The 17,600-nt window shown below is 50.6% G+C and overlaps 2 protein-coding genes across 2 annotated transcripts; both read right to left on the reverse strand.

Moving 5' to 3' along the window:
* Positions 1-12,654: 12,654 nt before the first annotated feature.
* Positions 12,655-13,209, reverse strand: LOC135810508 (uncharacterized). Its single transcript, XM_065323998.1, has one exon. It carries the CDS (start codon positions 13,207-13,209, stop codon positions 12,655-12,657), a length of 555 nt encoding a protein of 184 aa, XP_065180070.1.
* Positions 13,210-13,580: 371 nt separating this feature from the next.
* Positions 13,581-14,264, reverse strand: LOC135810509 (uncharacterized). Its single transcript, XM_065323999.1, has one exon. It carries the CDS (start codon positions 14,262-14,264, stop codon positions 13,581-13,583), a length of 684 nt encoding a protein of 227 aa, XP_065180071.1.
* Between the last annotated feature and the right edge of the window lie 3,336 nt (positions 14,265-17,600).

Here is a 17,600-nt window from a genome sequence, read left to right on the forward strand (position 1 = left end):
ACGTTTTCAAAACGTTTTCGTTCTCGTGTAAACGGTGAAAACGATTGGAAACGGAGTGCGGTCATGGAAACCATTCCGCGGGGGACTGTTTTTGGCGGGAAATGTCCAACTATTGGGCCCGCCAGCACCTGCCAACTCCAACTAACGTGTTACTTCCCGCCCGTGCGCCAAGCCAGCACGTGCTAACTCCAGCCTGGTCGCCTCTTTTCCGTTTTCGTGTAAACGCTTCAGAACAATTTGCCGTTCTCGTGGTTTGAAAACGATTTGAGGCCAACGCGTTTTCATTCCGTTTCGTTTCGGTTTGTTTTGTCTCTGTGTAAACGCAGCCTTATAAAGTTATATACTCCCGGAAATACGGCAGCACATACATACCAGGTCTGGTCAAGAATGTCAAACCTATGAAAGATAGTGAATGGTTCAACACTATCTCAGATCGGAGTTGTTGTGAATTGAACTGCTTTGTCTGATCGTTGTTGCGAAATTGAAATGTAACAGCTTTGGCGAGTACAGTGTTGCTGTAGTGTCTGCCAGCCTGCTCGTGTCTGAGGCACTTTGGGCTTACAACAGAATGTGATACAGGCTGACAGCACTAGCGGGAGGAAAACAAGCTCTTGGGCTTAGACTCTTCACTTCATAATTCCACACAGCAATGAGAAAGAATGATGGGTTTATATAGGCCAGAGGGAGAGAGCAGCTGGGAGCGAGTGCAAAAGATTACTAGGAAGACAACTGTTGAAAGATCTAAGGAAAAGCCATTTGAATGTGTGTGAGCTAGGGCTGAACAATAACATGGATTCGGGGAAGAAAGCTGTTGGATGCCTAGAACCGGGAAGGAATCTCGCAAGGGATCAAGAGGGTCAGTGATGGGGAACAGACTACACAGGAATCAATGTAATGTATTAGTACAGCATGAACGCAATAGGTCATGCGGCCGTACCGGTCTTGCAAGCAGGGCTATCTAGTCCTAAGTGGTTGCGCGTGGGAAGCACTTAGCTAGAATGTTCCTGTAACTACTGGTAGAGACTTGGCTGTGTGATCACTGACAGTCAGGGATACTACATCCGCCCCTCCTCCGTTGAGACACGTCCTCGTGTCTACGGGACGGGTGTTCGTGAAAGGGCAGACACATGCATTTAAAATGTGTGAAGAATTTGTCTCTCTGTGGAGCGGGAAAATGTACATGTATGTGTTCGCGTCTCAATACATGTATTGGACGGTAAAAGGGATGTGTTCCATCGCGTCACTCTTATTGTGGACGGTAATAATTCCTGACTCTCGTCTCTCTGGGACTGTACCACTGGAAAGGACTCGCTCACCATGTGGCGGTATAATCATTGTTACTTGTACACGTACATGGACTGGTTAGTTGAGTGCGTGCTTGCAGGGTATACAGTATTTTGGGTCTGAAACTGATTGCGTGGTCGGAACGGGGTGGACATGATCGGGATGGGTAACGAAAAGGCTAGGAAACTTTGTGGTCAGACGTGGGAGAAAGCGGTTGTAGGGGAGTTTCAGTTGGACGGAATGTTGGGCGATCTAGAACTGTGGACTGTATGTATCTGGACGGACATGAAGGTATATGGAGGGTTGTGAGTCCTAGGCTGTTGATCGAATGGTGGGACGGGGACTGGGAGTGGGATTGTCTGTGGGATGGAGTGGCTGAAGGAACGTGGAGGGCCTTGTGTATCGCGTGTAGTGTAGCAAACACACTAAATGTGAGAGATGTTAGCAGGGGAACAACTTTGGCAGCAGAACGAGTTAGGGATAGGGATATGGCAGCGAGGAGCATAAGAACAGAATGGAAACTACTGCTGGATGGGGGAGCTTGCATAATACGCGGCGGAGCTTGCACGAGAGGGGTGGCATGTGTACTAGTAACAGTTGCATTTGAGCGGGTTGATGATTGAGTAGGGATACAGCAGGAATGGTGACATACCTGGGTTGAAGGGAAGATGTGCCGTGTATCGCGACGACGATAGCAATACGCTATGGCATGGCCAATCTGCTTGCAAAATCGGCAATATGTGTAACAGATTCACTGTTACTACTAACACTAGGAATAGGATACACTTATCACCTGCTATTATCACGCTGCTGCTGTTAGGTGTTATGTCCATCATTGCTTGTTCATGTATATAAGAATGCATTATGGCAAGGATCATTGCTTATTCCAAGAATGACTACTGAAGTTAGTTGGACGGTTACACTGGTAGCAAGAGGATGGTTTTTCTTTTCGTCATGTTCGGGCTATGCGCAGTGGCCGCATTAGTCGCCTACGGTATATTCGAGATTCAAGAAGCGTCTGAATCACCTTATCGCACTCGGTCAGTGCGATGGATCAGATCAACCGCCAAGACGTGCTCAAGCTCCCAGCGGAGAGAGGCCACGCATGCGCCATGTTAAGTCTCCGCCTGTGTTTCGTGGAGATACAAGAGAGTTCAAGGAGTGGGCCTTCGCCATCGAACTCGCCATGAAGTCCCTGCAGCTGGACAACGCGGAGGAGCGCTTGAGCTACGCGGCGAGTTTTCTGGAGGGCAACGCTCGTCTTTGGTTTATCGCCTCTCAGGAGGCAAACACGCTGTTTTCCGACTGGCCAGACCTGAAGAGCAAGCTGGGAGAAGTGCCCGGTTTATGACAGGGAACAGGCGCGCATCGACTTATTCGCTCTTCACCAAGATGAGACTCTTGACGAATACATCAACAAATTTTCGCGGCTTAGCTTACAAGTTCCCGAGCTTGATGACCACTCCAGAGCTATCTCGTTCACGCGTGGGCTGGCTCAGGGCCTAAGCGGTGAGGTACTTAGGGAGCATCCGCAACATTTGGCCCAAGCCATACGAGCTGCGGTCTCAGCAGACCAGTCGATGCGGCTAGCCCAAGCAAGCTACGCCAAGGCAGTGCGCGCACCAGGGCATCAGAGGCGCCAGCCTGGACCCTGGTCAAGCCAACCAACACCATCCGGTGGGAGAGAAACCAGGGAGCCAGAGGGTCGTTCAAGGCTGTGTTTCACCTGCAGGAAACCCGGCCATATTGCCAGATTCTGTCCAGAAGGAGGGAGGAACGCCACAAGCAAGCCTTCTTTAAACGATGGACGCCAGTAAGGAAGGGAGTGCGACTACTGGCGAACACAAGAGCACCCAGGAATAGGCCACGAATCAAAGTTCAGAACAAATTCAGCCCCTTAGCAAATGAGGAACCACGCCTCGAGGAGACCGAAATTCAAGCCTCGCCTGTCAAGCATTCGTCACCTGATACTGTTGGCCGGCCTAATGAAGTAACCGCCAGCACAGGGAGCATTTCCGCCGACAACGAACACGACCTAATGCGCGTCCAGGGCAAGATAAATGGACGTCGCGTTACCATGCTACTGGATTCTGGGTCAACCCACGACTTCATTTCAACTGACCTTGTCAAGAAGCACAACATCTCCACAACAACCGGTAGCGACGTCCTGAACGTCACACTTGCTGATGGATCGGTCCGCTCACAGCCTATTACGAAAACGGACAGCTTGAAGACCGTAGTCGGCGACTTTAGCGAGCACCAACAGTTCCTAGTATTCCCTATGACGCGGTATGACGTGATCCTCGGCAAGCCATGGCTGACCCGGACGAACCCACAGATCAATTTTCGTACCAATGAAATCAAGCTGGAGGGTGGATCCATCATCTGTCAACCGAGTGAAAGTGATGGCACGGACAAATCCAACCCACCGGTCGAGACGTTCCTCATCTCAGGGAAGCAGGCTAGGCATGCAATGAGAGGTGGCGCAGAAGGAATCCTAGCGTATGTGACAGCAGATCCGGACGAGCCACAGACGGTGGATAGTCCGGGTAGGGAGGATCAGAAGGATTTCAAGGACCTGCTGAAGGAGTTCGGGGACGTCTTTCCCGATGAGCTTCCAAACAAGCTGCCACCCAGAAGAGGCGCAGATCACGAGATAAAAACGGAAGAAGGAGCTAAACCGCCATCTCGTGCAGCATATCGTTTACCAAAACCAGAGATGGATGAGCTTCAAGCTCAGCTCACCGAGCTGCTCCGTAGAGGATTCATCCAGCCCAGCAAATCCCCATACGGAGCCCCTGTGTTCTTCGTAAAGAAGGCGGATGGAACACTTCGAATGGTATGCGACTGGCGTGAGCTAAACCGCATAACCATTAAGAACAAGGCATGCCTACCGAATATTGACGACCTCTTTGATACCGTCCAAGGCAGTGCGTATTTCACCAAGCTAGATCTGAGGTCCGGTTACAATCAGATTCGAATAGAAGAAACAGATATTCCGAAGACAGCAATAAATACCCCATTCGGTCACTTTCAGTTCACAGTGATGGGTTTCGGCCTAACAAATGCCCCGGCAACATTCCAAACCTTGATGAACAGTGTCCTCCAGCCATACCTGCGTAAATTCGTTGTGGTGTTTCTAGACGATATCCTCATATTCAGCAAATCATGGGAGGAGCACCTCGATCATGTCAGAACCATCTTAAACGCCCTCAGGAGGAATGAGCTATATTGCAAACCGTCTAAATGTGAATTCGGCCGGACAGACGTTCTGTTTCTTGGGCACCGGATAGACGGCCAATGCATTTCTCCAGATCCAGAGAAGATCAAGGCCGTGCATAACTGGCCTGTCCCGACGACGGTCACGCACGTAAGACAGTTTCTGGGATTCGCTAATTACTTTCGAAGGTTCATTAACCATTTCTCGGCCATCTCCAAACCCCTGGAGTAACTGACAGGGAAACATGTGCGCTTCGAGTGGAATCAGACTCGACAGGAGGCATTTGAGCGATTGAAGTCTGCCCTGCTGGATGCACCAGTGTTGCGACTAGCAAACGTCAGTCAGGATTTCCGCGTTGAGACTGACGCAAGTGACTTTGCTGTGGCAGGAGTCTTAACGCAGCAAGCAGAGGACCAGTCCTGGCATCCTGTGGCTTACGTGAGCCGAAAGCTGTCTTCTGCCGAACGGAATTACACGGCCGTCGAGCGAGAAACTTTGGCTGTAGTGTACGCCCTGCAGTGCTGGCGAGTCTACCTATTTCGCCACTTTCAACTCTACACCGACAACATGGGAGTTGGCTACCTCAGGACCAAACCAAACTTAACCAAGAGAGAGGCTCGATGGATTGAATTCCTGGCCGACTATGACTACACGGTACATCACAAGCCAGGGAAGTGTAACATAGCAGACCCGTTGTCACGTCGACCAGACTTGGAACTGAATGGAATCGAGTTCTCTCTGGATGTGAATCAAGGAATTGCGAATCAGATCTCAGCAGGGTATGATAGTGACCCAGAGCTTTCGCCAGTAATCAAGCGCTTGATGGCTTGCAGCGAAGACGCCATGCATGAGCGATACGTCTGGAACAGTGTGGACCGGCGGCTGTACCTAGTAACATCGGGCGATGCTCGCCTCTGCATTCCTCGCGGTCCGGTACGGCTGCAACTGCTCAAACAGAATCATGATTGCCTGACGGCCGGCCATCCGGGGAGAGACAGGACCTACCTGAAGCTGAGCAGATACTTCTATTGGCCAGGCATGAGAAGTACTGTGAAGGACTTCATTAAATCTTGCGACCGGTGCCAACGCGTAAAGGGTAGCCAGACCAAGGCAGGACTGTTGCAGTCCCTTCCAGTCCCCGAACAGCCCTGGACAGACATCAGCATGGATTTCATCATGGCACTGCCGCTGACCTGCCGAGGACATAGCGCCATTCTAACCTTTGTGGACCGTCTGACGAAGTATGTGCACCTGATCCCGACGACTGTTCATGTTGACTCTAAGGAGGCAGCCCGATTGTACGTGGATCATGTGTTTGCTGCCCATGGCTTGAGCAAAACGATAGTTTGTGATCGAGATCCGCGATTCACGTCGGCGTTCTTCAAGGAGGTTTTCAGTATTCTTGGCGTGGAGCTAAAAATGAGCACGGCCAACCACCCGCAGACCGATGGCATGACTGAGCGTGTGAACCGTGTCATTGAGGATACGCTAAGAGCTTTCGTCAACCATAGGCAAAACAATTGGGATGAACTTCTATCGCTATGTGAGTTTGCGATCAACAATGCCGATCAAGCGTCAACAGGTAACACGCCATTTTTCCTCAACCATGGATGCCATCCAGTTACTCCCTCGAGCTTATTGACAAAGCAGAAAGCTGGAGCTGGCATGGACACGAATGGTCCGCTGTCATGGCTGGATGGCCGCGTAGAGGCACTACGTGAGGCACAGGATGCCATCGTGGCGGCGCAGGCCCGGCAATCATTGTATGCGGATCGAGGACGGGTGGAGGACGCCCTGAAGGAGGGGGATGAGGTGTTGGTCTTCAGGGACTTCCTGCTGACGCCCGAGGAACGAGACAGGCCTTCACACAAATTAAGGCTCAAGTGGTATGGGCCGTTCAAGGTGCAGAAGAAAGTGGCCCCGAATGCGTACAGATTAGCTCTTCCAAGAATCATTCGGGCCCATCCAGTGTTCAATATTGCTGCCCTCAAGCTGTACCATGGCAATGAGATACCGGGCCGTACTCAGCCGGCACCTCCACCCCTAACCGATGCGGATGGCCATACGCGGTACATTGTCGAAAAGGTGTTGTCGCACAAGAAGAGAGGACGGCGCACGCAGTACCTAGTGAAATGGAAGGGCTACCGAGATGCCACCTGGGAGCCGGAGGAATACTTGATGGATGAAGCAGGAAACGCTATTATTCCGCTGAAAACCTACCTGGACCGTTTTTCATAAAATTGCTATTTAATTGGCAGCCACAGTTGTATTGCTAGTTTCTACGTGTTGCAATAGAAATGTAGCATTCTGCATGATTAGGATAGTGCTTCCCTGCCAGCCAGGCGTTATTTGCAGAGGACATGCACTGGATCTTGAGTTCATCAGTGTTGTTTTCGGCTACCATGCATTCCACATATCCATGCATGATCATTAGTTACCATAACTGTTCCTTCGAATTGGTACTGTTCTGACAGTTGAGAGGGGGGAATGGTGTAACAGATTCACTGTTACTACTAACACTAGGAATAGGATACACTTATCACCTGCTATTATCACGCTGCTGCTGTTAGGTGTTATGTCCATCATTGCTTGTTCATGTATATAAGAATGCATTATGGCAAGGATCATTGCTTATTCCAAGAATGACTACTGAAGTTAGTTGGACTGTTACAATATGGGCGAAGACGAAAGGGCCGACGTCGCTTGGGTCGTACATATACCGGTGGCTGTAGTCCAGGGACATACCGGAGGTCATGGGAACTCGCTGAAGAATGATGGTGATCCATTTTGCCGAAATGCGTACGTGGCAGCGTCGATCTGCTGTATGGATGGACGGACGAACCGAGATTCTGCATCGTTCTCAGGTCGTCATGGGTTCAGAAACGAGGAGCAGCCGGGGCAGCCTGAGCGGGTTGTTGTTGTTGCTGAGCCATACTAATGATACTCGAGAACTACGTAATGGATGAGAGGTCAGGAAACAAAGGAAAGGACGGGGACTACGAAATACAGAGAATATAACAAAGCACGTAAGGTACGAATCACTTCTGACACCAATGTAGTGTCTGCCAGCCTGCTCGTGTCTGAGGCACTTTGGGCTTACAACAGAATGTGATACAGGCTGACAGCACTAGCGGGAGGAAAACAAGCTCTTGGGCTTAGACTCTTCACTTCATAATTCCACACAGCAATGAGAAAGAATGATGGGTTTATATAGGCCAGAGGGAGAGAGCAGCTGGGAGCGAGTGCAAAAGATTACTAGGAAGACAACTGTTGAAAGATCTAAGGAAAAGCCATTTGAATGTGTGTGAGCTAGGGCTGAACAATAACATGGATTCGGGGAAGAAAGCTGTTGGATGCCTAGAACCGGGAAGGAATCTCGCAAGGGATCAAGAGGGTCAGTGATGGGGAACAGACTACACAGGAATCAATGTAATGTATTAGTACAGCATGAACGCAATAGGTCATGCGGCCGTACCGGTCTTGCAAGCAGGGCTATCTAGTCCTAAGTGGTTGCGCGTGGGAAGCACTTAGCTAGAATGTTCCTGTAACTACTGGTAGAGACTTGGCTGTGTGATCACTGACAGTCAGGGATACTACATCGCCATCAACTGGGCCAGTTCTTCGTAACATTATAGATATACAGTGAAACTGCATGAAAAGTCATTCAGCTGAAGGAGCATGAAAGAGTACAAGTCATGTATATGTACATGGGGGGGTGGGGGGTGCTGTTTGGCCAACACCTGTCCTTCACAGCTCATATCAGGCAGTTGCATGGCTATTCGAGGCTCGCAGCGTCTCGGCTTCCTCCGAAAGCCTCACGAGTGCTGGACTCCAGGTGCCGTGGGTGGTGTGATCTACAAGGGCTTTGTCCGCCCGGTCCTGGAGTACGGCATGCTCGCGTGAATGAGCGCTGCACCCACCACTGTGGCTCGCTTCACTGCCATCCAACGCCGTGGCCTTCGCCTAATCGGTGATGGAGCCTACATCCCTAGCTTAGACATCCGCAGAATGGTCGGAGCACTCTGCTTTCTGTACAAGCTCCACTTTTCAACTGGCCCAGACATGCTTCTAACCCTTCTTCCACCCCGAGCGACCAACACATCACGCCATAGCCGACGCACACAACGGCATCCCTCACACCAGTTTCAGCTCACTTCCACTCCTCCGCTGCTCAGAGTACGGAATGATGTCCTTCGGTCCTTCCCCGACGCTGTTGTGGAGGTCTGGAACCAGGCAGCTCCCGCAGTGCGTTCTGCTGAACCAGCCAACAAGGAAAGGACTGCAAAGAGAAGGTCAGCGCCCACCTGCGCCTTACCCGCTGGGATTGGGCAACGGACAGGCCTGCCATTTCATAATGATTGTATCATCGCTGCCTAGCTGCTTTGTGCCGTCAAATGGTGTGTGGTATTCTTTTGTAAAAAAATTGGGTGATGCAAAATTTGCCGACTACCACGTAGGCCTAGGTCCAGCTTTGCGGTGATCAATGGCTGGGCACGGTGCCAGTGGTCATGTCGTTTCGACTGCTTCAAACCGGAACGTCAGAGACGAGCGTATGGTGCTTTTTACTGCATGCTTCAAACTAGTATTTATGGCGTTGATATGACGAGGACGAGATCAGACGATGAACGGTGTGGGGAGAACACAGAACTCCTGTTGTCAAATTGACGGATGTCATTGAGCTGTGCTCCATTGGCAGTACAGGATCCGGTTCGAGTTCGAGGACTACTCCATGGAGCAAAGTGAAGACGACCCAGCGAGGGTGGCGAACAGCTTCCACTATATGTAGGTTAGAATCTACAGCTGTGCCGAAGTTTGTTTGACGGCAGTTGCATTGTAGGTGACGGGAAGTAGGTTCCACCGCTCAGCATAATAATAAATTACATGGATGTGTTTCCATAGCGAAAGTCGGCGGGGGCAAAATCAATGCTTCTATTGACTTAGGGGCCATTTACATAAGAAAAATAAACCCGGGCTCACTCAACCCTAGGCTTACGATAAGGCCGCCTTGATCTGTCACCCAGTCATTCTAGAGCGCCCGTTTACATGGTGAGGCGGGCTTATTCAGCTCGCCCCGATCTGAACTAGACCTACTCTTGACCCCCGAGCTTATTCAACCCCCAGGGGTTATAAGCGAGTTTTTCCGTATTTTTCGATTTTGCCTCGTGAACCAGAGAGGATGTCGCCGTGGACATTGGGTCTCCTTTGTTTCTTTCTTGGTCTTCTGATTTTTCTTTCAGTGGAAGGTGCTAGCCGATCCTTCACCTTCTCGAAAAATAAGTGACAATCGGAAGGCAGTGGAAGCGTGAGGCGGCACTTCTTGATCCAAATTTCATCATACACGAACATTTACCACTGCATTCAAATGTCGATTCAGCTTGCCTTATTGATTGCAGTTATCAAATTACTGCATTCATGTGCGATTTAAAAAATAAAACGTGCGCAGAAATCGCAGTCGACTCACCTGAACTCAGCCCCGTACAACCGTCATGTAAACGGTTGAAAAATAAGCACGAGGCGAATAAGCCCGGGGGCGCGGGCTTATTTTTCTCATGTAAATGGCCCCTGAGCCTGCTGTTCTACAAGCAGTATGGCGATCACCATCGGCATGGTAAGTATACATCAAAGGCCTTTCTATAAAACTTATCCAGGTTAGCATTCCGCGCACGCAGACGGCATGCAGGCAGGCATACATCATTAGCATTCCGCGCACACAGACGGCATGCAGACAGGCATACACCACACGAATAAGGCTAGGTTGTGTTGGGTAAGTACTGGTGACGAGGAACTGGTTGGTCTTTGCCGCAAGGTAGGCACGAGCCCGTGAGGCTGCGAGTGCCGCAGAAAGGCAGAAGCCCGGAGGCTGTGATTGCCGCAGGAAGGCAGAAGCCCGGAGGCTGTGATTGCCGCAATGGAATGGCAGGACCATAAGGCCATAATGCCGCAATAGAAAGGCAGACCAGTTATGAGTGACTCGCCACCAGGTTTATTGTACTCGAAGTAGGAATGATTCAATGTAGTATTAATGGTTAGTGGTGGGATGGTGGGTCAGCAAAAGACAAAGGCAGCAGGATGCAAGTCGGGCATGAGCCAAAGCAGAGAAGACTCAAAACTGAGAATGGCAAGGAGATATGCCACGTTGCGGACTCGGACCCGATCAAAACTGAATTAATTATTGTGATGGCGTACGCATAAATTAATGTGATGCACAGCAGGCAGTCTTGCCGGTCGCGGCCGGGCGCGCTAAACAAGTGCCGCGGCCAGAACCGTAGAGGGCGCTGTTGCTAGGCACCGGCGGATTATGCTCGCGAAATCATGGAATTGTGCTTTCATGGATTCTCGCGTTATGCTCCCAAAATCCTCATATTATGCTTTGGTACGCGGGGATACATATTCACTTTGTTGTACTTATTAGGCTCCGGCGGATTATGCTCGCGAAATCAAGGAATTATGCTTCCATGGATTCTCGCATTATGCTCGCAAAATCGTCATATTATGCTTCGGCACGTGGGGATACATATTCACGTTGTTGTACTTATGGAGCCTCAAAGTTCGAAAAATTGTGCTATTTTCGTACTTGCAAGTGGCCATAGCTTTTAAGTACAACTAAAATGTTACCGGAGTATCCCCATATGTCCGTTCATGCATGCTAGAGCGCAACATGGAAAAGTGAAAACCTACTTCTTCTATTCATTAGTTTACTTCTTTTGTAGAAAGATTTTTTCATTCCAAATTAGCTTGAGTTACCTTTGAAATTTATCATGTTCAAATGTCTTCGTAATCGTCATACTCGTCCAACCAATGTCACCCGGAGTGGAGCTATGAAGCCGAGACCTCTGGTCGGCGGAGCTTAATGGGCCCCACCACCACACACCATCATTCACCCCAGTGTCTGGAGATATGTGGATTTTGTAGAAAAGAAAAAAAAAGAAGAAAAAAACCCTCAGTCTGCGAATAATCAGCTCATCTCTCCCGTACCTCCACCTCTCCTTCCATCATGACCGAACATCAACTATGTACTAGTATACATCTTATTAGAGCACTATCCATAGCCTACAGTGCACAGTCATGGCCGCTAAAATCCAGAGATCATGACTTCGTACTTCGAAGTAACATGCATAATGTACATGAACACGGAGTTTTGCGGACTACCCGACCGTCACTATCTTGTCCGCCCCAGGATACCTGATGATAAAGGCTGATTCACTCGCATCTTCTGCTACATGTACTGTATCATAGTAGTGTCAGAAAGAACTTTGAAGAAGACGAGCATACCATAATCTACTGGCATGAATTCTACCCTGCTTTTCATTGAAAACACTATCTGCGTCACCTCTGAACCCTTTACCACGCACACCACCAGCACAGATCAGGTGCATTGTACACAATTGTGTAGCCTACATACTGATTGGAAATTTTTATTTCCATTGCTATCAGGTTCGGCCTCATTTCCTCTGTGCTGCGCTGATGAGTTCAAAAAGAACGAAACAGCATGCTGTCCGCAGATTGAGTACATGTACATGTACTAGAACTGTCGTACAATCATGTCCATGTACATGCAGTTATGCTTCTACCTCCGAAAGGATGCCAAATTATGCTCCAAATTGTCAACCACCAAATTATGCCAATAATTATTGGCGGCATAATCCGCCGGTGCCTAGCTGTTGCGCAGCAGATACGTAGTTGCGAGATGTGCGCCTACGCTAAACTGAATTCATTACATGAATACATCATTAGCATTCCGCGCACGCAGACGGCATGCAGGCAGGCATACATCATTAGCATTCCGCGCACACAGACGGCATGCAGACAGGCATACACCACACGAATAAGGCTAGGTTGTGTTGGGCAAGTACTGGTGACGAGGAACTGGTTGGTCTTTGCCGCAAGGTAGGCACGAGCCCGTGAGGCTGCGAGTGCCGCAGAAAGGCAGAAGCCCGGAGGCTGTGATTGCCGCAGGAAGGCAGAAGCCCGGAGGCTGTGATTGCCGCAATGGAAAGGCAGGACCATAAGGCCATAATGCCGCAATAGAAAGGCAGACCAGTTATGAGTGACTCGCCATACCGCCAGTACATACCCATACACAACAGTATTGCAGTGCAGCATAGCATAGTTCATTATGAGGGAATTGTGTGAATCAAGAAACATCGGTGTCAGGGAGATGATCTTACTGAGGATAGTTTGCTGGCCAGCGTTCGGGCCGATGACGGTGGTGTCCGGATGTAGCGTAGGCATGCATCACTGCGCCACCGCCCTGCGGAGCGGATCTGGTGGTCGGGGACGCCAGCAAGGGCAGCAGTGGTAGCGGCCCCGATACGGAAGCTGTGGCCTGCATAGTCCTGCCAGTTTGCCACGCCGCTGGTGCTAAGCAGCGTGCGTACGTGGGCTGTAAAAGTGCTGCGGTTGAGGCGTTGCCCGTTGGCCAGGATGAACACAGCACTGCCTGGACGAGCAGAGGCGGTTGCAGTGAGGTAGGTGAGCATGGCTCTCACAGCGCAGTATGGCGGCACCGCTGGCCCGATCAGCACCGTCGTACCTTCCCCGGACGGGTCTGTCTTCGAGCGTGGTAGATGCACCTGGAGCATCCCTGACTCGAATGTCAAACAGCCGCGCGTGGTAGGTGCTTCTAGCAGTTCACCGCATCTGAAGAAACCAAAGAACACGGCAAGCATAGCGGCATGCAGGCAGCGCTTGTCGTGAGGGCACATGGTTGGAGCAGCTAGGCAGGTGTCAACCAGACTGCAGAGAATAGGAAACGTGATTGGCAGCCTGGGCGGACAGCGGCTACTCCATGGCAACGGCAAATACCGCGTACCACTCGCTTGAGGAAATGCGCGCCCTCGGTCGGGTCGACATAACCGAGCTCCAGGTGCAGGTTCTTGATAGCACTGAGGTAAACCTTAATAGTCACTGGTCTGACCGACTGGGTTAGGGAGGCAGCAAAACTACTCAGCATTTAGGTCTGAAGCGGGAAACGGGGACCATCTTTGAAGTTGGCAGAACTTGAGATACTTAGATTCGCCGGCGGAATACGTTCATCTGGTGTTGTCGGATAGAGCATGAGCAGCATATCGTGCTGCTAATTCGTCCGCGGCAGTAAGAATGACTGGAACAGGTCGGCTGTCGCCCGAGCTCCCGGAACCGCCTCGCGAAACGCCTGCATGTTAAAACGAGACAGAGCATCAGCGGCTTTGTTAGTGCATCCTGGAATATGCTTTGCTGACAGAATGAAGCCAAAGTTAGCGCACATGAAGAACAGCCGTCGTATCAGATCCATGACTGGGGGGGAGCGGCTACAACCATTGGACAGGCATGCCACTACGGCTTCGTTATCGCAGTACACGAGTATGCGGAGCTTGCGCCATTCAAGGCCCCAGGAGGAGCAAGCTGCGGCAATGGCGAACATCTCCTTCCACTCGATGGAGTAGTCGGCTTGTTCCGGCAACCACTGTCCCTGGATCCAGCGATGGCCATAACATGCGCCCCAGCCGATCGAACCGCTGGCATCAGTAAACAATTGGATGTCGGGAGACGGGGTCCAATTTGGCATATGAAAGAAGGACTTTCCGTTCCATTGCGAGAGGAGGCGTTGCCACCACTTCAGGTCTTCCAGGGCCTCAACTGAGAGTTTGATCTTATAGTGTGGCTGACTGTAGCGGTGACAAATATCCCAGAGTCGGCGCATGAATGTCCGACCAGGTATAATTACCCGAGCTGCGAAGGAGAGTTTTCCCAATAGTGAGTCGAGTTCGCGTTGGGTCATGTCGCCACGGTTGACATACTGATCGAGCAAGGTGCGGAGATCTTGCAACTTGGTGTCTGGTAGCCGGGCCTACAGTCTGCCACAGTCCAGCTCGATGCCCAGGAACGACAGCACTTGAGCTGGACCTTCCACTTTGTCAGGTGCCAAGGGGACTTGGACATAGTTGAAACAGCGAAGCAGGATGGAAGCACGTTGGTTCGCCACCAGCTCCGATGGAGAAATGCAAAGGAAATCATCTAGATAATGGAGCAGGTCAGTAATAGAAAACTCATAGCGAGCAATCCATTCAAGGCAGTCGGCAATAGAGTTAAAAATGGCAGGGCTGGAGCGTAAGCCAAAGGGGAGCACAGTGTCGAAATAATATTGGTTTTGCCAGTGAATACCTAGCAGAGGCCAGTCTTCCTGCCGCACCGGTACAATGCGGAAAGCACTCCGAATGTCAAGTTTGAAAAGATAAGCAGAACGACCGTACTGCATAATTGCATCGATCGCGTGATCAATAGTGATGTAATGCAAGCTGAAATCTTCACGTGAAATTCCATCGTTAACACTTTGACCCTCTGGGCTAGAGAGATGGTGGATTAAACGGAAGCGGCCGTTCTTTTTCGGAACGCAGCCAACACCGGAGCAATGAAAAAAAGAAAAAAGCGAGGAGGAAAAAGGACCTAGCAGTTCAAAGCGGGAGCAACATTCTTGCAGGTATTTGGTAATAAAATCGGGATGCATCCTCGCAGAAGGTAAGTTAGGGGAGAACATTCTGCTTTGGCGTGGGCCATTGAAGCCGATGTCAAAACCATACGTAAGGCCATGAAGTACATATTTAACAAAAGCTTGATCGGGGTGTGCACGCAGTAAGGAACGGAGGCGATTAACGTGAATAGGTGTGCGGCAAGTGTGAAAGAATGTAGGGTGTGTCCGGAGAATGCTACTATCGAGATGCAGTTCATTAAGCTTTGTTCTGCCGCTGGTTGCCAGTGGAGAAGCGACGCGGGCAGGAGGGGCGGGCATGTGCGCCCTCACATTGGGAGCAGACGTGGGCAAATTTACAGTCGGTGTTGGAGCATCGACCTTGCTGGAAATTCCGGCAGATCTCTTTGCCAGACTTGGTGTAGGCAGACCGTGGTGCAAACTGCTGGTTTGGTACTCGGGAGGCACGAAAAGGGCACTGGCTACCCGATGGAGGGTGAGTGATCCGGCATGTGCTACACTGCGGGCGTGAGCGGCCTGTCATTTTCAGTTGCCAGAGATTGCCGTCAATGGCGTCCCACCGCTTACTGGGGTCAAGAGAGATTGCCCGACGGAACTCCCGGTCATATTCGAGTCAGGCCTCCGGATAGTATGAGGAGTTGGCCGATACAATGGTGGCCTGATATGCCATCAGTTCGGAGAAACGGCTGGGTGCGTGCGAGCATAGTACGAACATATATCTGGACCAGGCTTCTAGCCATGTAACCAGGTCGTGAACATGCCTACGAACTTTCTCGACATGCCCGCCAGAGCTGGGATCCAGCAGCTCAACAGTCCTGGACCCACTGAAATTCAACTGAATCGTGTCACGCTTTGGTGCCCCAAGAGCTTCCGGTAACAGTGTATTCAAATCAACACACTCACCTCGCAAAATCCTCTCTCTCACGTGAGACGGCACGTTCAGTGGATGAGATAGAGAGCCAGCACCCGGACCAGTTGGTGCAGCATTTCCGGTGGGTACAGCCATGGCGGGGGAAGGCTGCGAGGATCCGATGGTGGCAAGCAGTGGGGAGACCGTTTCTGCCAGGGCGGCGGTGACGGCTTTCTGGACTTCGTCAGATATAAATTGCTTGAATTGTCCGCCGTCGAGTGGTGAGGCAGCGTTACTCGGCAGCTCGGGGTCCGCAGCCGAAGAAACAGGTGGGTCGGTGACAGGGCTAGGTGCTGCGCGACGGGTTCTCTTCCTGGTGCCCGACATGACTAGGCAATGACAGTTCGGTCAGCAAAAGACAAAGGCAGCAGGATGCAAGTCGGGCATGAGCCAAAGCAGAGAAGACTCAAAACTGAGAATGGCAAGGAGATATGCCACGTTGCGGACTCGGACCCGATCAAAACTGAATTAATTATTGTGATGGCGTACGCATAAATTAATGTGATGCACAGCAGGCAGTCTTGCCGGTCGCGGCCGGGCGCGCTAAACAAGTGCCGCGGCCAGAACCGTAGAGGGCGCTGTTGCGCAGCAGATACGTAGTTGCGAGATGTGCGCCTACGCTAAACTGAATTCGTTACATGAATACATCAATAAGAATTTTACTGTTGCTCTGTAATAATAATATTATTGGTTAGAGCATTGCTCACGAATAGCAAGTTCTCGCTCCACATACACCGACATAACGACATGGACCCAGACAACAGAGACAGGAGCACACAGAGTGAGGGTAGTAGGCCGCAGCCAGATGTGAACCGGAATGCAGAAGAAAACTAGGAGCAACAAGAGGGGGACAGACCCCAAGAGGAAGGAATTAGCACATTCATCTAACATAATAAGCCAGGACAAGCACCACTTGGGACCGTCAGATTAATTTCTCTGGACCGAGCCAGCCGGGAAAAAACTAGTGTTGAAACGATCTCACCGGATACTCGTTAGCTCGCTCGCCAGAAACTCGGCTCGTTTGTGCAGCCAGCTCGTTTGCACTAACGAACACCGTACACCGTACTCCGTACACATGGCAGTACATGTCGACCGGGGAGTCGTAAACTATTTTACGACTCCCTGGTCGATCGAGAGTCCAGTCCTGCGCAAAGTGAAAATCACTCGCTGTTACAGGTGACTGTATGCCTGCACGACACTTGAGTTGTTTCAGTTGTCGTTGCAGCTTTGGTGGACTCTACTGATGTCTTGTTCCGCATCTGCTGACCTGTCGCAGGATATGCTTCGGTCACCTCTCCATTCGAGTGAAAGTTACGCTCAGTCGTTTGGAAGTTTTCTCCCGCGATGCAGCGAAGACCAGGGCTACTTGCAATCTTTGCAAAACGGTCTATTCTTACAAAGGCTAATCGACGACGGCGCTGAAAAGACATCTCGACACCAAACAGCAGTCCAAAGTGAAGCAGCAGCAACCCCAAATGCCGGCGGTGATAATTGAACCAGCTGAAAAAAATCGAACTAAAACTTCGAAAAAAAATTGTTCAAAAAAATAATCATATTTGCCACATCAATGAAACTCGTTAGCTCGCTCGATAGCTTGCTCGTTAGTGGAACTGATCGCTCGTTTGTTATAGATACGCTCGTTTCAACACTAGAAAAAACCCTCGCGCCGACGGACGCACGAATGAGGGAAAAAACCGAGTGTATAACCCCAAGTGGCA

The sequence above is a fragment of the Sycon ciliatum genome, chromosome 2 (assembly GCF_964019385.1).
Source record: "Sycon ciliatum chromosome 2, ocSycCili1.1, whole genome shotgun sequence".
NCBI classification, from domain to species: domain Eukaryota; kingdom Metazoa; phylum Porifera; class Calcarea; order Leucosolenida; family Sycettidae; genus Sycon; species Sycon ciliatum.